General features: G+C 37.4%; 1 protein-coding gene and 1 long non-coding RNA gene across 3 annotated transcripts in view; both read left to right on the top strand.

The window, feature by feature from the left end:
* The window catches only part of LOC129456214 (uncharacterized), a 508,652-nt gene that overhangs the window by 15,846 nt on the left and 464,821 nt on the right, over positions 1-27,985 (top strand). The window lies entirely within an intron of this gene.
* Positions 127-16,962, top strand: ttc14 (tetratricopeptide repeat domain 14). 2 transcript variants are annotated; one of them, XM_033965762.2, is made up of 12 exons: positions 127-623; positions 1,089-1,219; positions 2,284-2,483; positions 4,133-4,217; positions 4,529-4,658; positions 6,382-6,537; positions 7,671-7,742; positions 7,939-8,058; positions 9,603-9,725; positions 12,286-12,403; positions 14,197-14,309; positions 15,897-16,962. In XM_033965762.2, exons 1-12 carry the CDS (start codon positions 490-492, stop codon positions 16,633-16,635), a joined length of 2,121 nt encoding a protein of 706 aa, XP_033821653.1. In that variant the 5' UTR covers positions 127-489; the 3' UTR covers positions 16,636-16,962. The 2 variants fall into 2 exon arrangements, with proteins under 2 accessions (XP_033821653.1, XP_033821655.1); XM_033965764.2 differs by lacking the exon at positions 14,197-14,309 and having other exon boundaries at positions 358-623; positions 15,897-16,039.

Genomic DNA, 27,985 nt, shown 5'->3' with positions numbered 1-27,985 from the left:
TGACCGTCATAAAAACAGTTTCATGTTCAGTTTCCATGATCATTTCACTGCCAAAGACCGTCACGATGATGATGAGCTCTTGTTTCTCTACGACACATATGAGTGTAACACACACTGCGCATGCGCACTGTAGAAACTGCTCCTGCTCCTCTGCTGCGCACAGATGTTTGTTTTGATTGTTTAATCTCTTATTTTTGAATAATATATTTGTGCTAAAATATTATTTCGTTCCATTTTCTAATGTTGGGACGCCAAACTACGTGCACAAAGGCGATGGTTGATTTTATACGCTCAACTGGCTAAAAATAGCTAGCTAACAGCTAAACTAAGCTCGTGCTCAAAGGGTTTATAGTTTATAGTTTTGATAAGAAGAAAAGACAAGACGACACGGTAGAGAGACTAACGTGTCCACGTACATGTTTTTAGCCATGCAGGACGCTAGATTGGTCTTTATTTTGTCCTTGTTGTAGAATGTGAAGCTGCAGGAGGATGGACAGGGAGCTGTTGAAGCAGTGTGTGACTTTTCACGGAGCCTCGCTGTTTAAAAAGCTCCAGTGTGAACAGACTGAAAACCCGGACTTCCAGGCGGCGGCAGCGGACCTGAGCAAGGCCACGCAGGAAGGGTAAGGCACAGGCTGCTTTATAACAGGCTTTATTACATTTAAAACATGACAATAGGGCTGAACTGTTTGGAAAGAATGCCCAGTTGCAATTTTTCTGACAAACATTGTGATTAGATTTGCAGTTTATGTTTTAATAGGTGCATTCTTCTCATTTTAAACATGCCCAAGAGTATTAATATTTGAGAGAAGACTGAAATCTGAAATGCTAAACTAATACAAGAGTCACAAGCATTTTAGAGCATGTTAATAGAGGTCTAACCTGCAGAGTTAGCAGGTTCAATATTTAACAATGTTTTGTTGTTTGCAAAAGACTCACAATACACAGTGGTTTGTTTTCTGTAGAAACTTAAATTATTGAAACAGGATAACACAAGATCTAGACTACCACGTTCAATTACTTCTTTTTAACCTTACTTGGTGGTACTGCTGTGTAATACTAACCACATGTTGTACATTTCTGAGCAGAAAGGCTGAGAAGAACAGCACCAGTAGCCTCGTGGAGCAGTTTATCGCCAGGAAAGCTGATCTCCTTTTCTGTCCTTCATGGAGGATCAGTAAACCCCAGAGACCGGAATATGAAGAGGAAGAAGCTACAGGTGTGGCTCTGTGATTGTGTAGGAGTACTACAACTGTGGAATAAACAGATTTAGGAGTAAAGTTTTCTCTTAAGCAACGTACTGCATGTAGGGCCAAGTTTAGAAAAGGGAAAACCTTACTCTTAACCACTGTCTCTCCTGACTACTTTACTCTGAAAACTTGAAATTTGACTGGTTATTGGTTTTAACTTTGGTTTAAAAACAGTATTAAAGTGGTCAATTTGTTATGCTTAATTTACTAATCCTGAATAGTCGACTATAAAAAACATTTAGAATTATTTGGACTCTACAATCCTAAACCTAAAGAAGCCAAAATACCCTAATAATACAGATTAGTTTTGATAGTTGGATTTAATAATACAAAAATGTAGATTCAAGAATTCAAGGATTTAGTCAGAAGTAACAATGTATTTAGCGCATTAAACAGACAGTATTAATGCAAGTCATAATGTGGATAGAGATGTAGATTTCCTTCCATAGTATTTAGAAATAAGGTAACTGAAGGCACCTTATTTCAACATTGTTTGATTTCTAATGTATTTAAAAAGTGTCAGAGTACACCAGAAATAATCGTTTTGACCAGTCGACTCAAAGAAAAATGAATCACTGACTAGTAGACGACTAAAATAATTGTTCGGAGCTTTGAAGTTGAGTTCAGAAGTGTAAAAGCTACTGGAATCAGTGGGGAAATGTGTTCACTCTAAATATATCCATCTAGTTAACAGATTTCCACCTACTCTTGCTATTGGTGGTGTCCATATGGGGTCAAGAGTCACAGTTTCCTTTTGATTGTATTGTACTTTGACATAAAATATCTAAACGGTGAAATCACAAATGTTGAATCTGATCCTTTCCATTATTGACTAGACCCAATAACTCACTGTATTACAACAAAAATCTGTATCCTGTATTAGATATTATTGGACTCTAGAAAGCTGTGGTGTCATCTGAAACCCAATCATTTCAAAATGGTCTCATACTTCTTCTTCTGTTTGGTGTCCAGATGTCGCCAGAGTAGCTAAACATCACGTATGTACTGTTACATTTCTGTGTTTGTGTTACAGAGCCTTATGCCATAATGCCACCGCTGGAGTTATTCATGGAGGTGCCGTACGATGAGAGGAGAGCCATGTTGTACAGAGACCTGGAGAGGGGGGACATCGTGGTGGGAAGAATTAACAACATCAGAGAATACGGCTTCTTTCTCACTCTGCTCTGCACTGCCGGAGGCCTGAAGAGAGACATAGAAGATTTGGACCTTTCGGTAAAGATTATTAGAATAGCGATATATTAAACATTATATAATTCTGCTCCTCTTGATAGAGATGTGGATGTTTTTGGATCCAACTGTGGCGATAACCAATACTAAGATTTTAAAATGTAAAGCAAGGCCCACAAAACATATGGGAAGTTGAAGTAAAGATCACAAATTAACTTCTTTTTTTGTTAATTTTAGGCTAATTTTCATTTTAATAACTTATGAGTTCATAGTAAAAGAAAAATTCCATTCTGTCAACTGGACAAAAAGTTGAAAAGAGTGAAGATGTTTTTTCTGATGTTTCTTTTTGGATGAGCAGAGACATATCTTCACCCTAAAACTTTTTGTTCAGCTGACAGAATGGATTTTTTCTTTTACTAGGAACTCATGAGTTATTAAATGGAAATTAGCCTAAACATATGGGTTCACGTTACACAAACATGTAACAATTTATTTGATATCCCAAATAAATACGTAATAAGTAAATTTGTGGTCTTTACGTCAACTTAACATAACTTTGTGGGCCTTGTTTTACGTTTTAAAATCAGTCACAGTAGCTAGACAAATACCATATATCTGTATTGGATCTAAAAATATCTATCGCTCTTACCTGAATGACTGAGGGATTACACAGACGACTCATGTGTCTGTTCAAAAGACAAAACTGATGCAATGAAGATAAACTGGGAATGACACATGGGCACACACAGACTGACGTAGCTTAGATCAGGGGTCACCAACCTTTTTTAACCTGAGAGCTACTTCATGGGCACTGAGTCATACGAAGGGCGACCAGTTTGAGACGCTCTTCTGAAATAACAAGTTTGCTCAGTTTGCCTTTAGTTAAACATTATTAATAATGATAAATGATAATCATCTATGTGAACACACTGATCATGTTAATGGTTTCTCACAATAATTATCAACAACGAGCAAGGAGAGAAACAGATATCAGTATTCAGCACTTTAACTTTACTAATCTTAGTAATTGTTCAGTTTCCAGATGACACTTACGTCACTGCATCTCATTGGAAAAGTGTCCCATTTTCACTATCGACTGACAAACCTTTTTAACAAAACATAAATAATACACATTGCACCGTGTTTCAAAAAGTTATCAATTATGTAATGTTGGAAGTGGAAAAATCCACTTATATTTTTTTTAAATAAATCTCGGCTGCTTTGTGTGACTTTTTCACTGCATTCAGCGTCTCCGCAGCGCTCACGAGTGGAGCACTGATTTTGTCACGTGCACAATACTGACCTTTGAACTGAGTAGGTCAGAGTTCACCTTAACGTATCTAAACTTCACGTATAATGAACATATGTTTAAGATAGTGTCATTTTTACATTTATATAAACGCAAGGGTGATTAAAAAAATAGCAACAGAATAAAATTAAATTTTAGATGCAGCTCATTAGTGAGTTGTGCGATTTTTTTAGAACCGGTCTGCGGGCGACTCATGTGGGGCTTGAGGGCGACATGGCGCCCGCGGGCACAGTGTTGGTGACCCCTGGCTTAGATAATATGAGCCAAATAACAGCAATTTTTGTTTTGTTTCAGACCAGTACAATATCTGGTATTCTGATAGTAGTCGTTGGAATAAATAACCTAAGTGTGACCATTTATGTCTCAAATGCTGTGTTCATTTCAGGCTCTTTGTCATATAAGAGAAATCCCCACGACTGGCAGCCATGATGATCCTCTGTCATATTATCAGATTGGAGACTTCATAAGAGGTATGAAAACATTCTATACAATTCTCCTATCTGTTATTCTCATGTTGCAAATAACCTAATAATGTTTTTGTCACTCATCAGAAAAGTGTTGAAGTGAATTCACCTCAATATTACACGCATAATTGTAGAAAATTTAATCTTAGCCTTATTTGAAAGATGAATCTGCTTCTTTCATCTCCTCTTTTTACAGCTTGTTTGCAGTTTTCTTACTGGTCTATCTGTATTCTCATTTTGCAGACATTCAAAACAATAATTTACCCATCTGTCTAATCTAAATTTGTTTTTATTTATTTATTTTTTATGTTCTTTAGCTGGAGTGAAAGACATCGATCGATATCAGGAGAAAATCACAGTATCTCTCCACCAGGCGGCGCTCTCTCCAGGTCTGGAGCACATCAAACTGGGCGTGGTTACCCGCGAGGAGCTGCCTGTACACTATAGGTAATTTTACTTCTGGTGTCCATGGAGATGTTTTGCCTGAGATGTTCCACAGTATGGCATAAAACATCTGCATTTATTCAGACACAGGTGTTTTTACTCCTTTTTTTACTCCTGAATATCTAGAAAAGTAAACATTCTTATTATGAAAAGGGCTTTCTTGGCCTAGTCGTTTCACTTTCTTGTCTCTGTGGAGATGAACTGTGGCGTTAAACTTAATTAAGCAGGTGATGAACCCTCAACTAGAAAAGTTACATCCACCTTTAAATAAAACATCTTTCGTTTTCTTTTCAGTTCTGCCAGATACAAGTTTGATCAATCACAACAAAGTGATTTATGTTTATTTATGTTTAATCGCAGGAAAAATGGTTAAATATTTTGAATTATTGACAAGAAATATCACATTTTATGATTGATCCCAATGTAGGTTTAAGGCAAAATCCTCATATTGATCGATCATCATTTACTATTTGTTTTAATTTTGCCTATTAAAGAACAAATAAATGGCTTTCTGTATGTATTAATTTCCTGATTTTAAACAATATAGACTTTAAAAATTGCAATTAAAGCAAAGAAGAACAAACAAGTCTGCTCCAAACCAGCTGCTTTTACTGACAGAGTTTTGGCTGTGGACCATTAACAATTAAAAATGACTGAATTTTAAAGTTTAAGTGTGCGTATTCTGTGGGTCTTCTTTATTTGAGGGAGTTTCTGCAGCCCTTTTCTCCACCCAGAGCCCTAAATGTGCCTTAAATCTTTTTGATAGCAGCTGTAGTATTTAGACTTTAGTGTTTTATATGGAAGGAGTCGAACAGAAAGTAAAGATTAAAAGACACAGCCATTAGTTAGACAAGTCAGCAGAGATAAAGTTATGCATTTTCTGAAAAGGCTGTACATTTTGTTTGAGACACAGTGAGATTACAGATATCACATTCAAAGTTGTTGTTCTTTGAAAAAAACATTCGGTTTATGGCGGCATATCTTTGCGTTGTCGTACACATCCTGTTGAAATCTCACCACAGTAAGTCACGATGAGCATTTGAGAAATTCTGGATCGGATATAGACGCGTTCTGCCCATGGATTCGTCGACTAAAAAGGGGGCGTGGCAAAAGCTCTCAAAACTATTATATATCTCTATGTATCTGACCCAAACTGCACTCACAAGACTACACCTGCAGGGGGAGTTCATGCAAAAACAACTATTTACGCTGAGAAAAAGTACTAGGAAACAATGTGTATTTTTAATAAACCTGTTAATCGTGAGTTTAATATGTGCACTACCAGTCAAAAGTTTGGACTCACCCGTTTTTTTTTTTCGTTTTTTTTCTTCTTTCTACATTTTAGATACATATGAAACACATTAAATATATGAAACAGGATTTATGGAATTATGCAGTGAAGAAAAATGTTGAATAACTATTAAATATGTTTATAATCGTTTATATTCAAATCCTTAAAGTAGTCCCACTTTGCTTTGTCGAAAAATATTTAGTAGAGTTATTGAAAGTAATAAAAATAAAAAAACATTGAATGAGACCGCGTGTCCAAACTTTTGACTAGTAATTTATGTACCAAAAAATACCACATTTTCAGTCAACTCACTCACGTCTCCCTTCTGAAGAACAGATTAAATGAATGGAACTAATGCAATTAATGGAAATGATGCAATGAACCCAGATTCTGACCTAAACTTCAACACAAATCCAACTTTCCCCTCTCTTCCAGCCGAAGTTTACGCGCCGCCAACGACTCGACCGAGACGTACGAGCGCATTATGAGCGGTTGTCATGGTTACCAGAACCCGTGCGTGGTGGACTACCTGTTGGAGAGAGCAGGAGTCAGCGACACTCAGCCTCCTTCACTCATGAGGGGACTGCAGAGGTAAACACGACACTAACAGAGACGCCCCCTGCACGATCATGGCTGTCTGCAAAGAAACACTAAAGGACTTGAACCCCAGGACGTAAACCCCAGGAACGTAAACCTCAGAACGTACACCTCAGGACGTAAACCCCAGGACGTAAAGCCCAGGACTTAAACCTCAGGACTTAAACCCCAGGACTTAAACCCCAGGACGTAAACCCCAGGACGTAAACCCCAGGACGTAAACCCCAGGACGTAAACCCCAGGACTAAACCTCAGGACTTAAACCTCAGGACTTAAACCTCAGGACTTAAACCTCAGGACGTAAACCTCAGGACGTAAACCCCAGGACGTAAAGCCCAGGACGTAAAGCCCAGGACGTAAAGCCCAGGAGTAAACCTCAGGACTTAAACCTCAGGACTTAAACCTCAGGACTTAAACCCCAGGACGTAAAAACCCCAGGACGTAAACCTCAGGACTTAAACCCCAGGACGTAAAAACCCCAGGACGTAAACCCCAGGACGTAAACCCCAGGACGTAAACCCCAGGACGTAAACCCCAGGACGTAAACCCCAGGACGTAAAGCCCAGGACGTAAAGCCCAGGACGTAAAGCCCAGGAGTAAACCTCAGGACTTAAACCTCAGGACTTAAACCTCAGGACTTAAACCTCAGGACTTAAACCTCAGGACTTAAACCCCAGGACGTAAAAACCTCAGGACTTAAACCCCAGGACGTAAAAACCCCAGGACGTAAACCCCAGGACGTAAACCCCAGGACGTAAACCCCAGGACGTAAACCCCAGGACGTAAACCCCAGGACGTAAACCCCAGGACGTAAACCCCAGGACGTAAACCCCAGGACTTAAACCCCAGGACTAAACCTCAGGACGTAAACCCCAGGACGTAAACCCCAGGACGTAAACCCCAGGACGTGAACCCCAGGACGTAAACCCCAGGACTTAAACCTCAGGACTTAAACCCCAGGACGTAAAGCCCAAACTTAAACCTTAAACTGCATATTTAGCAACCATAAAAATAAAAGATTTTATAATGTGTTGGTCGCCCCTACGCTAGTATTATGTCAACCTCAAGTTTAAGCAACTTACAGTTAGTTTTGACTTTTGACTTTACCCTTTATTTTTTGTTCATAGTAAACTTTTCCAAGAGGACGACTTTGCCACTTCAATTCGGAAAAAGCAGTCTGCATCTTGGGCCTTAAAATGGTAATATTTTTACAGTCTTTAAAGGGGCCATGTTACACTATGTTTTCATCTATGTTATATTGTTGTTTCCTCATCACAAACAGACCTGGAGTTGTGTTTTGTTTCATTCACACACGTTTAACACACAAACCCCGCATAAGCCCGAGTCCTTTCATTCTTATATTGAGTGTAACTGTTTTTCCCTGTGTATTTGTAGCGTTCGTGCGGGCGTGGACCACTTTAAGAACGGGCGCCATGTTGAGGCCATGAATGAATACAACAAAGCCTTAGACATTGACACTAATAATGTAGAAGCTCTGGTCGCACGAGGAGCGCTGTAAGTCACACACACTGACATTAACACACTATAACTATGGATCTGTCTGCATATTTATTGAAACATCTGTGTGGAGCAAGGCTGAAGGATGTGGGGAAAATATTGAATTGTGTTTTTTTTCTGACAGGCTTTGTGGTTAGATTTGCAATGTATGTTTTAATAGTAGAATTTTGTTTTAAAGTTCTCGTTTTTCACATGAATTAACAAGACGACGGACATATAAACTGACAAACTAATACAAGGATCACATTTCAGAACAGGTTTGTACAGATCTAAACTACAGGATCAGCAGGTTTTATGCAGAATAAGACAGATAAGGATGTAATAAGGTTAGGCGAAATCCGTGAAGTATCAGCTTTATTTTTTACAATTATTCTACATGTTTTTGTCTGTAAAACCCCTCACCACACACTTTATACACTTTTCTCACACAGGCGTTAACATTTTCTCACATTTCTCTCTCGTTTAAACTCTCTCAAAGTTCAAACCTTCGTCGGCGCCTTTGTCGGTGCAGAACGTTTCATCGACATTGTGGGTTTTGTCGGGGAGAAAACAAATCGCAAACGTACAGCACTTCAGAGTCACACCGCGATCCGATGTTTATGTAAATTTGTCTGAACACATTCTGTACTGGACAGGAGACACGGCACGGAGGAGACTGATGGACAATGGTCTACAGTCCAACAGCCAATCAGGACAAAGAACACAATGCGCGATCATACGCTGTAAAAAAAGCACGCAAAATTGCAAAAAAAAATCTGCGAAACAGCGAGACCACGAAAGGTGTAATTCAAAAGCTGCAGCATTTGCGGTTTGCTACTTTGGTCCATTCTTGTTACGGTTTTGATTTGATTGTGATTAATCTCGCAGCCGTAATGTGGAGTAGGATTCAGACATAGACAAATATATTACGTAAAAAGACGTCTGTGTTGTCCCTCAGTCGTCCAGATAATGATCCTTGACTTTGCTAACAAACTCTGCTGTGTTCTCAATATAATAAGGACTTATTTTTTTGCCTTATAGAGGGACTTAATTAATTAATTTAGGTGTACAATTGCAAATTTCATCCAACCAATTTTTCTCAAATTATAGCTGGCACAAAGGAATTCTATTCATTTGCAATATTAATCCTCAAAAAGACTTCACGCATAGTTTTTTTTTTCTGTTTTACACCTGGTTTAGTCCTGGGCCAATCCTAATAATGAGTGATTTTCTATTTTATTTTGTCTTATGAAAACCAAATAAAAATAGATTTCAGTTTTAATTTCACGAACGTAAACAAAAGCGGCGTTTAATCACTACCATTTAAAACAGAAGTTGCTGCTCCATCTGCTCCAAACCACGTGCTTCTACAGAGGATTGGCTGCAGACCTCTCCATTAAAAATCCCCTGGCAAATCACTGACAATTAGAAATTACTTGATTAAATTATTACAATGTTCAGTATTTACACAGCTGTAGTAACCTCTGTTCGCTGCTGCCTCCATTACACATATACAGTTACTCAAATACACATTATACAAGTCCATCTTGTTGTTTTTCCAGGTACGCCAACAAAGGCAGCATTCTGAAAGCGATCAGTGATTTTGAACTGGCCCTGGAGAACTGCCCCGATCACAGAAACGCCAAGAAGTATCTGAGCCAGACTCTAGTGGAGAGAGGACGACAGTAAGACGCACACACTACCAGACAAAAGTTTGGACACGCTCTTTCATTTGTGGTTCTTCTTTATTTACGTGATTATTTATGCTGTAAATTCTCACTGAAGGTGTTACAAACCGTTTCCTAGGGAGAAAGGAAGTAACACAAGATAGTAATAATAAGTATCTTTTTTTAATGTTGGGACAAGTGAGAGTATAATAATCAGAACGTAAAGCTACACTACAAACAAAAATCAAGAAAAGGAGGCTCTACGCTAAACACAAAAGATCAAGTTTCTCAGTTACGGGCATAAGTCCAAAGTTCACAAAGCGCTCAATATTCAAAGTCAGAAACGTGGCACGCCGTCCAGAAAATAAAATCAGGCAGCCAGGAGTGACAAGGGGCGGGTCCTTTTAAACTGGAGCGGCCACAGGTGGAGAGCGACGATTGGCCGGGTCTTTGATTGTCCCTTCGATCACACGTAGAGCGGGGCTGTCAATCAACTGCCAGCTGAAGAGCAAACCAGGAGAGGCCGAGAGAGAGAAAGAAAGAAAGAGAAAGAGAGAGACACACAGAAGGAGGAGCGGGAGGCCAGGCGCTGTAACGATAAGCTAAAAATAACTATAATGTTTAGATTTTAGTTCAAAATGGTGTTGGTTTCTGTTCTGTTGCATGAAGAACAGGCGCAGAGGATCGTTCTGTAGAGCTTTATTGTCGGTTAAAGGCAGTAGAGTTTAAAGAAAATGAGCTCGCACCAACGTTTTATACTTGTCGAAGAGAAATTTAACCCTCTGATGCATGAATTATGAAAGCCTTGGTCAAGATTTTTTCTTCTCAGGACATGAAACAACATTGTGAACTGCCTCTTAAAATGAATTAACTTGTGTTCTATTGCAAATACACAAACACATGTTTCTTTTTATGCTTTGAAAAACATTTCAACAATTTTTTGGGGAAATTTCAACACTGTTTAGGTGCAACGTTTAGGCCTGAATAAGAAAACCAGAGGACATTTACTTGCAGTTACATCAACTGACCACTGAATTAACCTCAATGGAGCGTGGCAGCAGAGAGCACTCCAGAGGCTCCACCACATAAACCGATGCATTAAAGAGAAAGTTCTGTTTTAGTCGCTGTCCACTGCAGTGACCGCTGTGCACCAGAGGGTTAAAGCACAGTCGAGCAATGTGATCGGCCTTAAGCAAAATGACCAGAGCGTAGTTGTTATTTTCCCTTAGTGCGTTGTATGTCCACTGCTGCACGGAAAACACAACGTTCTACACCATATTATGTTTGTGTATCGTCCACAATATCCACCCTTTGCTTTGATCACTGCTTTGCACACTTGGCATTTCTTGACCCTGACGCCTCACACCTGTGAAGTGAAAAACCATTTCAGGAGACTTCATCTTAAAACTCATCGAGAGAAGGACGAGGGTTTGCAGCTGTCAACAGAGAAAGTGGCTGCCTTGAGGAATTTGAATCTAAAATATATAAAAAATAATAATATTCAGTTTAGACTTTAGACTTTTGATATAATTCCATACGTTTTGCTTCATATATTCCGTGTTTTGTGTGTATATAAAGTGTAGAAAGTAGTGAACATAATGGAAAAAAAACATGAATGTGAAGGTGTGTCCAAACGTTTGACTGGTTTTGCTTTTACCTTTTTAACCTTTTCAGCCTGTTCTATTGTTAGTTCTATTTATTTGGATTACGTTGAAATAAACAATGGTTTCTCCCAGTAGCAAAATGTGAGCAAAACCAATGGCTCCACGTCATATTACTTAATATTACTCTATTTTCTGACGTTAAATAATGTTTCCTCATCACAAACAGACCTGTTCAGAGTTGTGTTTTGTTTCATTCACACATGTTTAACACACAAACCCTCAGAAAACACTCTGTTCCACCTTGTGATGTCATTATGTGGTAATACAGGAAGTGCTTTTTAAACTCGACACACTTTCACTAGAGTTATTTGGTTAATTTCAGCTCTGGAATTGCCAATCTCTACTACACACTAAGTGAAAAAAGTACCACTCCATGACATCACAAGGTGGAACGGAGCATTTTGAGCTTTGGAGATGTCGACAGACTAATAATGCAGGATGTACGGATGAACCGAAACACAACTCCAGGTCTGTTTTTGAGGAGGTAACAACATTGTAACGTGACTTAAAGCTCACAAGAGTTGATACTTAATAAGTAATCTAGGACCTTTAAATTCAACTTGCCGTATTAATCTTATAGCTAGTTTTTGTTTCATGTGGATAGACGGAGGAATTAGAGATATTAAACATAAACCAGGTTTAATATCTCTGACAGCAAACAGCAAAATTCCACCTGAGAATTCTGACCTTTTTCCTGCTCAGTTTCAAACAGAATACAAAGTGACCGTTGGGAGGAACAGCGTGTCGTTTTGGTAGTTTACTTTTACACTTGTATCCAAAAACACCGATGCCATTTTGTTATAGTTTACTGGAAATGATCACAGTAATACAGCACTAAGTCAAATGAAAACTTGCTTTTTATTTATCCGTTTTCCATCCCTTGATATGTTTCCTTTTGTATGTCTTTGCTTCAGGCTGGAGGAGCAGGAGAAACTGGTCACTGCGGAGGGTCTGTACAGAAGAGCTCTGTCTTTAGATGAGACGAACACCGAGGCCCAGGACGCTCTCAACAAAATCACTGAAACTATACAGGTGAGCTGGCCACATCAGACACCGCAGCACAACTTTACTGTGATTTAAAGCTGCACTGTGTCATATTTTAGATAAAAAATGCACTAAAATAAGAGCAGTTTTTGTTTTTTTTTCATTTTGGATGTTTTTATTGCACTGAAAAACATAGAAAATCACGTGTCCTTACTCTCAGCGTCTTGCATCTCCACAAACCTGACTCTTTTTTGTTTTGGCCTCTTCCTGCCTGTTTCCATGGAAATGTTGTGACTATGATGTTTCACAGTATGGCATTAACATATCATATCTTTCCGTTTCCATGGAATCAATCAGGTTACTTCCCATCACCAGAAAGTTACACACTGTACATTATAAAGATTAAGTTTTGTACTTACAATCACACAACACATCACACATGTTGTAGTGTGCGTCACCAAACACTAGGGGGTGCTGCACTGTACAGTTTTTCATTGAAGTTTGGTTTAAGAAATCATACTTTTTATTTCTGTCATGTTACTGCGCTGAAAAAACTGCCTTTGGTTTATAAGAAACTCAGACTTAAATGATTTTAAAATTAATCTTTATTTTAAATTTCACTTTTAGCATTAATAATAATAATAATAATAATAATAATAACAATAATAATAATAATAATAATAATACATAAAATAATAACAATAAATACATAAAATAATATATATATATATATATATATATATATATATATATATTTGTTATTTTAAATTAAGTAAATAAAAAATAAAATAATAAAGTATTTCAATAAATCAGTAAAATGATATTGAAGCCTGGTACATACTGTAATAAAAATTATCTTGCTTTTCAATAGTGATAAAGTCTTCTCTTAAAGGTGTAATATGTAACTTTTCTGGTGTATTGTCCGCCACCTGCTTGTCTCCATGGAGATGACATAGCTTTGCCGAGAATGTTCCGCAGTATGGCAGTGAGCATGAATATTTCCATGTGAGTAGGGATGTTTTGAGGGATATTTAAGCAACAAAAACCATCAGTAATGGAATAAATGAAACATGGATAAGTTACGACACTGTGGAACATTAAAGACGACGCAGTTACATCTCCATAGAAACGAGCAGCTGGCAGAAAGTTACACAGCGTGCCTTTAACAAATGTCTCAAAAGCCAAACCTCTCTTCTTTTATTTCCTTTTGTTTTTTTGTGAAATTTGCTGTTGTCCAATTTGTAATTCTGATGAAGTGTTTTCGCCTATGTGTCTGTGAACCCGGCACTGTGACCTTTGACCCTGCGGCTGCCACGGACTTGTCCTCTGCGTGTCATCTGGGGTAAAAAAAAAACACACACAAAAAAACAACGCGACCGCCGACAATCAAAATGAAAACGCCACTTCAACTGGACGCTACGGACCCTAAACTGCTCTTAACCTGGTAACGACGCGACCACCTCGTTCTGATGGGGTACAACTGTTTTTCATTCTAATTTTAATAATCTTAATATGTAACTAACACTTTCTATTACTTCTGCATTCATTTGATCTGATACGACTCACGCTTTCTGCTGCCATGGCGCTCATCTGATCCCATTTATCCTTTTGGCATGATTCATTTTGTTAATTTACTCACTTTCATCCTTTCTCTGTTTAACCGCACCATCAATTTTCACTCAACTTTTGCGAAAAATGACTTGAAAATGGCTTGAAAATGGCTTGTTTTTGCTGGGCTTCCTCCTGCATGCAACTGGTTTTATATTGCATGCGTTTGTACTTTAAAAACGGGCTTGTGGGTGCCATTTTGAAACTCGTGGCCCCGTGCTGCGGCTGTAAAGAAATCCATCCGTTTGAGAGAAGAAGCGATGGCGAAGGAGAAGGAGCAGGTTCAAACTAAGAACAGTCAGACGAGCGCTGACAAGTTACGTAAGATCTTAAAAGACGAGAAGAGGTAAGTTTGGATTTTGGAAATTAAAGTTAATGATGTTTTAAAATGTAGGATTAAGGCTTTTTGACTTGGTTGAATATACGTATCCTAGTCCAACTGAGTCATTTTCCTTTTTGAAAAACGTCATGAAGAGACAAAAAACTGTTAAATATTATAATAAATCCATGACATTTCATTAAACAACAGTGGCTGGTTACAGTACAATTGTAGCCATCCATCAATTTACTTCTGTTTATCTTTCCTCACCCCAGACACTTCCCCCAAAGCTTTCTGTTTTAACGATTTTTTTTATCAATTATTTTATTTACAAGATAATTACCTATGTGATGCTCATAGTAAGAAAACACTGAACGTTCAATAAAAAAAATAAAAATATAAATCTATATATAAAATAAAAAATACAATTACCAAAAAAAAAAAATACATAAATAAAAAATACATATATAAGTGAGTGACCTTTATATTAGGATTATTTTGACATGTGCAAAAATAGGGCTGGGTCTATTAAAGGGCGAATATATTACACTATTGTCTGATTTATGTTATAATGTTGTTTCCTCATCACAAACAGACCTGGAGTGTTGTTTTTTTCACATGTTTAACACACAAACCCTGCGTATTTAGACTGAGCTCTTGTCTCGAACTGAAAACGCTCTGTTCCACCTTGTGACGTCATCACGTGGCGATACAGGAAGTGCTCCACTGCGTTTTTAAACTCCGCGCACCTCCATTTCTAGAATCATTTGGATAATTTCAGCTCTGAAAATTCCCATCTCTACTAAACAAAAGGTAAAAGATTAACTTGAAAATGATCACTTGATGACATCACAAGGTGGAACAGAGCATTTTGTAGCTTTAGAGATGTAGAAAGACACAACTCCAGGTCTGTTTTTGATGAGGGAACAGCATTACCAAGGTGTAAAGCTCAGAAGAGTAAACTTTGCGTAATATAGGACCTTAAAAAAGCATCACTACAATACAGGAAAAAAAATACCACAGATAATATCGTCTTTTGATATTGACTCATGTCTGGTGAGTCCTGGATCAATTAAAATCCAGTGTCACCACAATGATTAAAAACTTTCTTAAAAATACACATTAGTTTAAGGCATTTACGTTGGCCTCCCATTGTCTGTTTGTCTGAATTGAAGTGATAAAATGTATGTTTTTAATGTATTTTGTCTTAACCAGTGCTTTGTGTGACCAGTCGAGGCAACAAGTGACATTTTTACACCAAAATTTGTTTTAAATAAAATGATACCGCTATAATTTTAAACAAAAGACAAAAACAACTCAAGTCCAAGTTTTTGTAGAACATTTTATAAACAAAAATGTTACTCAACTGCATCCATCACAAAGACAGAAACAATAAAATAAACAACAAAATTTATATTACCAGCCTTAAAACAACAGAAATAAAAGAAGAAAAAAACATAAAATAATAAAATGGTTAGAAAATAATAAATCGTATAAACAAAATAATCAGAAAAAACATACAATATTAAAATAGTTAGATAATAATAAATCATATAAATCAAATGATATAATGATAAAAGGAAACAGTTAAATCTTTGTAATTCGTCTTTTCAGGATGAAGAAAAAACGCAAGCGCTCCACATCCTCCTCCTCCACGTCCTCCTCCTCCAGTAACTCCTCCTCTTCCTCGTCTTCCTCTAGCTCCCGTCGCAAATCCCGAAAAAAGAAAAAAAAGAAAAAACACAGGTCTAGCAAACGCCATCGCCGAATATCTTCCAAGGAGAGCCGGAAAAGCGATCAGGGAAAACGAAGCAAGCAGGATGAGGAGGAGGAAGAGTGGTATCCGGCTCCTCCGATAACGTCAGCTACGTTTCTTAACCAAAAAGGTGGACCGGGGTTTGCGGTTAAGGATGTGTTCACGAAAGCCAAGTTTAGTCAGGACAGGAGGGTTTCGATATCGGATGAAGAGCGAAAACAAGATGGCGGCAGTCCCGGCTACAAGGATAATAACAACAGAAGAAGTAGCGACGCTAAACGGAGGGATAGCGCGGAAGCTAGACGCCGCATCTCGACCTCTTCAGTGGATTCGGAGCATTCGCGGAGGTCCAGTTTTCCCTCAGAGTATCCGAAATACGCCAGGAGTGATTCTTCGAGGAGGAGTTCTTTGGAAATTGGTAGGTATGAAAGAGGGAACGGAGAGAAGGCAAGTAGTAGTAGTAGTAGTAGTAACGTAAAAACTGAGGATAGTACGAGACAAGACAAAGCCAAGAAGGATCTCCCTGCGAACCTTTTGGATATTTTCAGTCAGATCGAACAGTTTGAGAAAGAGAAGGGAGTGAAGCCAAAAACATAAAGCTTTTCACCATGACAACAATGTGCTATAGAGGGAATTAAGCTTAAAGATGCACTACGTAACTCATCTGGTGGACGGTTTGCCTCCTCGCTTGTCTCCATGGAGATTTTACTGCTTCGTCTGGAATGTTCTGCAGTATTTATGGGTTTCAGCTTCCTGCCCACGACATTTTAAGGACTTTTCGCCATCCAAAAGATATGGTATTTTGTTTTAATTTGATCATCGCTATAGCAACCGTACACATTTATTTTGCATTCTGAAACCGTTAATCGTACCTATCTTTCACGGACCCAAGCAGATGGCGTTATCAAGCAAAAACGCAGGTTAGATCTGTGGAGAGGCGACCTCGCTCACAGGAAAAATGCATGATTTATTTAATTTTTTTTTAACTTTTTTTTTTTTTTTACTATTTTGTTTGCCTTTTTTTTTTTTTTTTTTTTATCTATTTTTTGCATTCTAAAACCTAATGGATAGTCTTGAATGTACCTATCTTCACATAATGAAGCAGATGAGGTTATCAGGCCAAGACACAGGCCAGCTCTGTGGAGAGGCGACCCCACTCACAGGAAAAATGCATGACTTTTTTTTTTTTTATTATTATTTTTACAATTATTATTATTTTTTAATTTACAATTTTTTTTACCTTTTTTTAATACATATATATATATATTTGCATTCTGAAACCCAGTGGATAGTCCTAAACGTACCTATCTTCACGGAACGGCGTAGATGGCGTTAACAGGCCAAGAAACAGGTCAGATCTGTGGAGAGAGGACCCCACCCACAGAAAAAAATGCATGAATTTTTGAGCCATAAAATAAAAACACCAAATAAAACCAAGATACTGTGGAACATTCCAACATCTCTGTGGATACAAGTGTTTTTTTTACACCAGAAATGTTCCATGGTGCAGCTTTAGTGTCAAAATAATGACATTGGGAATGATTTACTCCTTTTGTTTCTTGTTTCTACTGATTTTTTTGCCGTTAGGAAAGTTTACTTCCCGGTTCAAACCCGCTCAGTATCTTGTACCTTGATTGCTAGAGTCTTACACTTCTGCTGTTAACAAAACTGTGAATGGCTTTTGTTTGCAGGATATCTTTTTTTATTTTATTTTTTATTTTTATTTAAACGCTAGTCACTGCATTGAAAACATAAAATAACAGAACTTTACTGGTGTCTTTATGCTGTCCCATTATGACTATACAAAGTGTTAACTGATTCATAGCCAAAACTAAATTGTAATCATCACCATGTTTAAAAAAAAAGTTTTATATTTTTTTATGTATCCTGCAACTCTGTCCTTTTGTAAATCTGTAACTTGATTTGACTGTTAATCTTCATATAGACTCTGAGGACAGAAATGGTGCACACAGTGTTTTATTTAGGTACCTGGCAGTGACATATCTGGTGTTATCGTTGCCAATTTGTCCAACAGAATGTAAAAAAAAAAACAAAAAAAAACTCTTAAGAGTCTTTGGAGTTCATGGCTTCTCCAAATAAAGGTACCGCTTCCAGTTAAATCGCATCTTGTCATTTGTTTCTATGCCAAAAGCAGCAAAAAGCAATTCTTAAGTCAGTATTTTCTCCACAGAAGATCATGGGAATAAATGTTGATGTTAAACTCAGGGAGGTTTTCCTGGTTGAATAAGGGTTAAATACATAAAATAAATACAAGTAAAAAAATGTCCATTATATTTCTCTCTTCAGTTTGTCATTGTGAATCCACTGTACAGAGTTTGAACTGTACATGAGACTCTGCTGCCACCTCTGGCCATCATGTGAATTGTTTCCACCTTAAAGTATATATGGTTTGTTTGTTTATTTATTTAGTTTTTATTTATATATTTATTTTTACTTATTTTTAAAATTTATTTTTACTTATTTTTATTTTTATTTTTTTTTTACTTTTTATTTATTTTTATTTATTTAATGCAAATATAGTGACCATACATATGTGTCTGATATTTCCGTGATTTTGGACGGGGGTAAGGTGGAGACGGCAGAGGACGGTGATAGTACTAGTAATTTGTGAGAACGAATATAGACTGGAAGAAAAAGGCAAAAAATAAATAAATAAAATGATAATAAAAAATAAATAAAATATAATAATAATAACATGGTGGGTTTGTATGATGTTTGCATGCATTTGTATTTAATCTGGTGAGATAAAACCAGTTGCAAATATAAATTATAGTTTTATACCAATTAAAAAACATCTTGCAAATAAAAAAAAAAAAAATGTTGAAAATTACAGGAAGCAAAGCGTTCTAAAACACATCAATGATCTCACGCTTCTGTCCAAAACGTAGGCACAATTTACATGTATGAAACACATTACACTGAGTTTTGCCCCAGTGTACAATATAGTTGCTAGGTAACGTAAAGAATTCCTTAAAGTGATGTCTATTTTCAAATCAGGAAGTAAATATTTAAACCTAAAAATGACCAAACTGGGAAACAAAGTGTGATTTTTATTTTTATTTATGTATTTATTTATTTGTATTTATTTGTATTATTTTTAATTTATGTATTTATTTAGTTTTATTGTATTTTTAGTTGTTTATTTATTTATTTTTTATTTATGTATTTATTTATTTTTATTTTATTTTTAGTTGTATTTATTTATTTTTAGTTTATTTATTTATTTATTTATTTATTTATTTATTTAAAGCAACATCTTAAAAAGAATGATCTTAACTGTGTTTTTAGTAAAATGAGTAGTCTAACCTGTCAGAGGCGCTTTAATCTGCTCCATGTTTGAATGCGTACATATATATATATACATACATACTTCAAATATTATGCAACTAAATAACTCCCTTTACGTCCTTGAGCTAGAACTTTCCTGCTGCCAGAACATTTATCATAAACTTATCAAACTTAATCATATGACTCATGATCAGAATGTCCTTGAATGAAACATAAAACACAAAGCTTGTATCACATCTCGAGTTTGGCTTCAGCTCTGTATAAAAGGATAAAGACTGTGTGGCTCAGTGTTTCTCAAACTGTAGTACCTGCACTACTTCAGATTGTACTTCAACAGCTCTTCAGTTTGTGGCTTCGCTTAATATAGAAAAGAGCTCATTTAACCCACTTTTTTGTCCTTCTTTGGATAATGTCTTGTTCAGAATGACAGCGGCCATGATGTAGTCCATTTTTAGACTGAGATTAGACCTGGAATAGTTCAAATATAGACCTGGTTTAGATCTGGTGGAACTTGGGAAGCCAAATCTTTTCTTTGCTGGTAGTTGGTGAGAAAATATTGAGAGCCATCGCAGTAGAGCAGGGGCGTCGAACTCATTTCACAGAGGGCCACATCAACAAAGGGCCAGATGTGACTCTAAGAACTAAATGTAATCAAATGTAATGTAAAATAAATGCAACTACTTTTTAATCTACTTTAATCTTAAACCATTTCTATATTTATTACTTGTTCAAGTTACAAATATTGCATACGGATGTGCATAGATGTGAAAAAAACGTCTGTGTAACTGTGTATCTCCTGATAAACTGATATTTTAAGACCGTCAAACCTTTTAATTTACTTTGTCGTGGGCCACATAAAATGACGTGGCGGGCCGCATTTGGCCCACGGGCCTTTAGTTTGACACATGTGCAGTAGAGTATACAAGGAGTTCTCTCTAAAGTGACAGATGCTCTTTGTGCAAGAATTTTGTTTAAGAATCCATCAATATAATTTTATTGTATATTGTAATAGTAACAGTTTGCACTTTCCAAACACTGTTGATATTCGTAGTAAGTTTATACTTCAAAATGTACATATAAAAGACAATTATATATTATACCATAAAGGCCTAACTTATTTGTATTGATTCTGTGCAGCTGGTGCCATCAACATTTCCTGGCTGGGTGAAGCTAACTAGAGGAACTGCTCTGTCTGAGACTTTAATCCGAGCTTTGTTTTTTATCACAATATTCAGTTCAGTTTATTTTTGTAAAGCTCAAAATCACATAGTGCTGAACATGAGAACTGATTTAACCAACAGAAAGTTAGAAAATCAACGATGAAACCGAAACGGACGAGCAAATGAATCGGACTATAATTGTTTACTCCAAAGTCGAGCTGATTTGCGCTGTTAAACAAGTCTCTCGCATAAAATTACAACGACAAAAGACGAAGTTTAAACACGTCAACTGGACAAACTGTTGCAGGAGTGAAGACGTGTTCGTTGAAATTTGTCCAGTTGACATGTTTAAACTTCGTCTTTTGCTTTAGGATCAGACCTGGACGACTAAGGGATTAAACAGACGTAAAAATATAATCACAATCAAGCTAGCTCGCATTAGCCAACCGTTTTTTAGTTAGTCATTCCCACTTTTTTTTCTTTTTTTTTTACAAAACTCAAACTTTTAAACAGAACCGTGAACGCTCGGATTGATCACAAGCTCCTGAAAATGCTTCGTTTAAACCCATTTTGCTTTTTTTTTTCTTAAGTTTTCCAATAATCTTAAAACTTAACAGGCTGTTTGCTTGTGTCACCGTGATAACTGCTGATTATTCCACTATAGACATGCATACAGAACCTCCCAGCATAATGTTATTGCAAGGTTTGAAGCTGTAGTTTTGAGTACGGCCACTGGAGGGCAGTAGGACACCGTGAGCAGATGAGTGCGTCGCTAATGTCGTTCTAATATTGTGCTAAATTGAGTCAATAAGCAGCAGAGTGATACAATGCTCAGTTATATTGATGCAGATCTAATTAGTTTGATTTATTTTCGTCTTCGGGTGAATCGTCTTAAGATGTTTTTTTTAATATTTGGTTGTGCTTTCCTGGTATTGTGACTTGTGAGTTAAATAATACAGTTAACTTGGGTGTTTATTATACCAATTATACCCATGTACTAAACCGATACTGAAACTAGTTTGGTTAATCGTTTAAAAAGTATTGAACGTTTAGCATTATAGATCTATACTAGAACTACTAAGAATTCATGCTAATATTAAATAAACGGTTCTTATTTTGTGTTTTTTTATGTCGTCGTATTGTATCAAAGGCGGGTTTTGAGTATCGAGCTTTTGCGTCGTATCATAATTAAGTTTACCACGTGGAGAGTCGGTGTTTTCTGGCTATTTCGGGTCGAACTTTCTGTCACAAACGCAAATAGCCTGTTTCGAACTCTGCATTTTAACTGCTTTCTGAAGTCTTGTACTAGTTGTGGTAGTGTTTCAGCTGAATATTAAACCGTTATTGCTCCTCCTCTGTGTGAAAACCTCCAGATCGTCCCTCTGGAGGTTAAATCCTGGCCTGAATGAGTGACAAAGCTTTTGTACGACGAAAGAACTGAATGACCTTAATGTGCGTATGGCAGGTTTGACTCATTTCACTAAAACTACTCTTGTCCAAATCCTTCATTCACCTCATTCTGGAGGCGCTGCTATTGGCATTCGGGTTGTATTATATATGTATTTTGACAGTAAATAAGTTCTATACGGACTGCACAGCCTAGAGATTCTGTGCAGTGACTTGTTGGTGTCCATGAACGTACAAATAAACCTACTTCATGTCATATTTTAGCGGCAAAACTTTTCACAAAATCGCCATCGAAATGAATGGGATCCACGTTTAACAGGAAGAGCGACAAAAAGCGTGATTTAGGAGCATTTAGAGACAAAAGTGGGTGGGGAATAAGGTGAATAGTTTGATCATTTGCCAAGACGCAGTTCCTAAACCTGCTCCACTGTCTTAACTTTAACCAAAACACCTTGTCTATATCTATAGCCTGGTTGTGAAATAATTTATCGGCAAAAAGCACCGACACGCCAAAGTTTTTCTCGTTTGGTGTAACTGAATTTAAACCGTACTGTGAATAAAGGCCAGGCTTATCTAATTTACAAATTTCAAATGGAAAAAAACACCTTTATTTTGCTGTATCAGTAGATAATCATATTTTTCGGCTTTGTGCACAGCAGTACGCTAGTTAGCTTATTGTGTCTCAAAGCTAACAGTCACTTTTATTAGAATCGGACAATAAACAATCTTTTAAAATGCTGACTGATTAAAATAGACCAACTAATCATTTTATATGTAGAATATTTCACTTTAAGGTGTTGTTTTAATATTTATTATACCTCAAAATTAGCATTAGCGTTAGCATTGAGACACAAACACATCTCTTTCTAAACACAGAAGTGTCTCTGGTGAAGTATTCATTTTATTTGTGTAGTGTTTAGCATGGAAAAAACACCTTTATTTTTGCTATATTAATATTTTAACTGACAAATAATCTTTTTTTTTTTGGGGTACCAATCAGCTTTGTGCACAACAGTACACTAGTTAGCTCATTGTGTCTCAAAGCTAACAGTCACTTTTATTAGAATCGGACAATAAACAACCTGTTAAAATGCTAATTGATTAAAATAGACCAACTAATCATTGTATATGTAGAATACTTCAGTTTGTGGTGTTATTTTAATACTTATTATGCCTCAAAATTAGCATTAGCGTTAGCATTGAGACACAAACAGAATAGGTATTTATTTTATTTGTGTCGTGTTTAACCTCCAGCTGCAACTTTCTGTCCACTGCCTGATCTTTAAATATTAGATCTTATATTAGATCTTTTAATATTAGTTTGACTCTGCAAAAACCTCCTGGAGCTACAATCGGACAGGAAGTAGTAAAGTCGCGGGGGCGCCATTGTGCACAGAGCTAATTGTTTTAGCATTTTTGGATAGAATATTGCGTATTGATGACATATTGAGGTATTAAAATGTATAACTACTCCAGTACTTTTCTCCATTTTTCTTAACTTTTTTGCCACTTGATTGAAACTATGATAACTACTGACCGCAGGTACGATCCCAACAAACGATGTAATAATTAGTAAAAACGTGAAGACCAGTTTCTTGCATTTAACGTCCCAGAGACATGTCTTCTTCCTGGTTTGAAGCTGCTACCAAACCCTGGACCAACTCTTGATGAAACTGCATTTTTCCCCCCTCCATGATTCACGGTATATTTCCACCTTTTGGACAAAGAAAAGAGGGATTCCTGCTACTACACTCCTGTTTTTTTTTTTCTGTTTCGCTAAGGCAATCAGACAGTTGAACACGTCGCCAAGATGAGACATTTTAAATTAGCACAAGGACAGGGAGAGCGGAGAGGGACACGACATTTTTTCATTTTCTACAATAAAAGCCACTACATTGAATTCGCGGGGCTTGTACAATACGCGGGGTAAGTAATGGAATAGAGGCAGGCCGTGTGTTAGTGGATAATGAGGAATTTTAAGATGTTCGGGAGGCGAGCGGATGTCATTCACTCTCACCATGTTGCTGTCAGTGGCCTTGGTGACACAAAGAGCGACCGAGAGCTGGGGGAAAAAAAAAGAAAAAGAAAAAAACATCACACATGGATTCAAGGCCTGTTCAACATCAGCTCATGCAAAAGGACACCTAAGCTTGGTGTTTTCGATTGACGTCTTGGTACAGTATTAAAAAAACGCTGATTTTTACTGTGTTTGCAGTGGTCCAGGTGATTCCTCACTTACCTCATGCATCCAGAGCGTTCTAATTATTCACGGTGATGAGTTTATAAGTGCTTTTCTCAGCTTTCAGAGATCAGAGCGGAGTTTTGGAATGACTGCGATTCGTACACAGAGTAGTTCAAAGTGATTTACAAAATAGTTAAGACATTAAAATCACAAAACAATGCAAATACAAACAGATAATCATCGTAAAATTAACGTTAAAAGGGAAAAGTGCAGAATAAAACCCTTTCATTCACAGATGAACAGATCCATTTGGAGACTGGATTTAAACATCGTCAAAGTCGAGGTCTGAGTCACATCTACAGGAAGAATGTTCCAGGTTTTAGCTGCAAAAACTGAAACACTGATTCACCATGTTTAGTCCTGGTTTAGTCCTGGTTTAGTCCTGGTTTAGTTCTAGTTTAGTCCTGGTTTAGTTCTAGTTTAGTCCAGGTTTAGTCCTGGTTTAGTCCTGGTTCAGACCTGGTTTAGTCCTGGTTCAGTCCTGGTTTAGTCCCTTGTTTAGTTCTTCTTTAGTCCTGGTTTAGTCCTGGTTTAGTCCTGGTTCAGTCCTGGTTTAGCCCTGGTTTAATCCTCCTTTAGTCCTCCTTTAGTCCTTCTTTAGTCCTCATTTAGCCCTGATTTAGTCCTGGTTTAGTCCTCCTTTAGTCCTGGTTTAGCCCTGGTTTAGTCCTGGTTTAGTCCTGGTTTAGCCCTGGTTTAGTACTAGTTTAGTCCTGGTTTAGTCCTGGTTTAGCCCTGGTTTAGCCCTGGTTTAGTACTAGTTTAGTACTAGTTTAGTCCTGGTTTAGTCCTGGTTTAGTCCTGGTTCAGTCCTGGTTTAATCCTGGTTTAGTCCTGGTTTAGTCCTGGTTTAGCCCTGGTTTAGCCCTGGTTTAGCCCTGGTTTAGTCCTGGTTTAGTCCTGGTTTAGTCCTGGTTTAGCCCTGGTTTAGTCCTGGTTCAGTCCTGGTTCAGTCCTGGTTTAGCCCTGGTTTAGCCCTGGTTTAGTCCTGGTTTAGTCCTGGTTTAGTCCCGGTTCAGTCCCGGTTCAGTCCCGGTTTAGTCCCGGTTTAGTCCCGGTTTAGTCCTGGTTTAGTCCTGGTTTAGCCCTGGTTTAGTCCTGGTTTAGCCCTGGTTTAGTACTAGTTTAGTCCTGGTTTAGTACTAGTTTAGTACTAGTTTAGTCCTGGTTTAGTCCTGGTTCAGTCCTGGTTCAGTCCTGGTTCAACCCTGGTTTAGCCCTGGTTTAGTACTAGTTTAGTCCTGATTTAGCCCTTGTTTAGTCCTGATTTAGCCCTGGTTTAGTCCTGGTTTAGCCCTGGTTCAGTCCCGGTTCAGTCCTGGTGCTGGTCCATGGAGAGTCAGCGTCTGGGCAGAAACATGGAATGAAATCAGTCGACCTTTTGACAATAAAAATATATTATGATCTGATTCATGACAAATACTATTTTGGTGAAACTGTCATACTGTCCTTCAGAGCTTCTCTGTTTAACACCGCGCTCTGCTCAGAGACAGACAGAAGACAGACTCGTCCAAGTGTCTCTGTCACGCTCTGAGTGAGTGACAGGAAGAATTAACCAATCAGTGAACTCTCAGAAGCAGAATGCACATAAAACCTGCAGGTGTGACATTTAAATTAAATCAGATGTAACTGTTTTACATGACATTTCAATAATCTAATAGTAAGAGCTGTTAGTACCATATCTGGCTTTTCGAGCACCAGATCTAAACCCAGACTATTTCAGGTCTAATTTAGGGCTAAACATGGTCTTCACTAAAACTAAACCTAAACTAAATCTAAACCTGAACTAAAATGAGTCTAACCGATGTGTTAGTTGATTGTAAATATGATGAACTCAGAGGAGGACAAAAACATGCACAGATTTATCTTTAAATAAAACAAAAAAGTCAGCTCAAGTCAAATTTATTCATAAAGCACATTTTAAAACGACCTCGACTGCCCAAAGTGCTGCACAAAGGCGACACAAAGCGAAATCTTACACAACAAAACACGAAGAAACAACAAGTGTCTCGCTCAGCTCGTGTTCAACGCCAGAGTTTTCAACAAAGATTTACAAATATTTAAAGATTGCTCTGTTCTAATACACAGAAGTAGATCGTTCCAGAGTACGTGCTCAAATACTCAGACCACAGAGGGCAGCCTGCGTACCACCAGTGGCACGGGTACCACAGTTTGACATTATAACATGCCCAAGTTTTGAAAAGTTTGCACAAGAAATGACCAAAAAATGGATAATATTAGAGCAAGTTTGCAGCAGTTAGTGAATGTTTATGAAAGAAAGAGTATTTGTATATCTGAAAGTGAGTGATTGTGTGTGTGAATAAATTGGTATGGTTGTGTATTTGTGTGTGAAATGAATGTTTTTAGAAATGTCGTACTGTATTTAAGGGGCGAGATGTGTTGTGTTTTGACGTATGTACCATATTTTTTCAGGTCTTTCATCCATCTACACCAAACTGTTACTTCTCCTTAAACATACTACAGGTGGGAATCAGTATTTTCGCTCTAACCCGGCACCAAACGTACATGTTTCCTGTTTTTTTTTAAGGTCAGTGTGTTGTTGTGCACGGTCCCTGTCCAAATAAAACCAGACCAAACCAAACCAAACACTGACATGGTGCCAAATAATCCGAATGTTTGCTGTGCATGAAAGACTTGTCCTGATAAATGTTGAACTTCGATGTAACTCTGAACTAAATCTAAACGATAAACGATAATATTGACAGTAATTTATGCCACTAACACAAAAACTAGTCTAAATATTCTAATAATACTGTCAAAAAAACACACAAAACAGCAGATTGAAACACTTTAGTCGTTTGTTTGCGTCTGTAATGAGACATAGAAGTTACTAATTCGACTTTTTACAACTTAAGTCTTATTGTATAGCCAAAATTAACCCAAAATGTCCCAGTAGTGCAACAAAAAAGTACAAATATTGAATACTGACCCCCAAAAAGTCTTGTTCCAGCTTTGAAATATTGCACGATAAATGGATATAGTGATTATTGTGATGCATTAAAAAACATCACCACTGACCATTCACCTTATTCTGATCAAAATCGCCTCAAACGTGCAGAATCTTCATTGAATTTGTCCACTTTTTTTTTTTTTTTCTGGCTGTATTGGCTCGGTTGGATGTGAAACGGCACTTACAAAAATACTTTAGGTGCATGTCTTTTGATGGTGGGTAGAAGCCAAAGCACTAGACTCCACTCAAATTCTAAGCTTACCTAAGGATCAAACCTTATTGAGGAGCAGTACTAGTCTTTTTTTTTTTTTTTTTTGCCTTTTTGAAAACGGACTAAACCATTTGAATCACTGTGAATCACCGTCAATTTATTCCGCTATACGTCTGGATTGTGATTGTGCAAAATGGACTTATCGAAGCTTTTTGTCATGTCGTAGTTTTTATCTTTTCATTTACCGTCTGAAGTCGTAGAGTGATTCACACGCGTTCGAGTAATCTTTATTCTCTTGTATTCAAAAAGTCATTACGCCGATCTATCCGCGTTTTCTCCTCCGCCGTTACGTACGTACTTTGTTCTCCAATTTTATTTTCTTCGGTTTGATTCTACGTAAACGTCTGGGGGGATCAAAGGTTCAGACTCGGGGGGAAAAGTTTGACAGTTTATTACAAACAAGGAAATGCCGGTTGACGGAGGAGATCGTAGAGAGCTGGGTCAGAGGCTGAGGTGTATGTACCGGTCCTGGAGAGATGGGTCGGAGGCGGAGGAGCAGGGCGGGTCCAAGAAACGGGATCTGGCAAAAAAAAACGAGAAATAACAGCTGAGTACGTCGACCATAATCGCAAAAAACTGGACCGAGG

The sequence above is a fragment of the Periophthalmus magnuspinnatus genome, chromosome 4 (genome assembly GCF_009829125.3).
Source record: "Periophthalmus magnuspinnatus isolate fPerMag1 chromosome 4, fPerMag1.2.pri, whole genome shotgun sequence".
NCBI classification, from domain to species: Eukaryota; Metazoa; Chordata; class Actinopteri; order Gobiiformes; family Gobiidae; genus Periophthalmus; species Periophthalmus magnuspinnatus.
The sequence above is the reverse complement of the archived record's forward strand: the minus strand, read 5'-3'. Positions and strand labels throughout refer to the sequence as shown.

Excerpts from the sequence above, each read along its gene's own strand:
- ttc14 (XM_033965762.2), top strand. The coding sequence starts at position 490 with ATGGACAGGGAGCTGTTGAAGCAGTGTGTGACTTTTCACGGAGCCTCG. Across the intron at positions 2,484-4,132 it reads TAGAAGATTTGGACCTTTCG|GCTCTTTGTCATATAAGAGA; the intron begins GTAAAGATTATT and ends TGTTCATTTCAG. Across the intron at positions 7,743-7,938 it reads GCATCTTGGGCCTTAAAATG|CGTTCGTGCGGGCGTGGACC; the intron begins GTAATATTTTTA and ends GTGTATTTGTAG.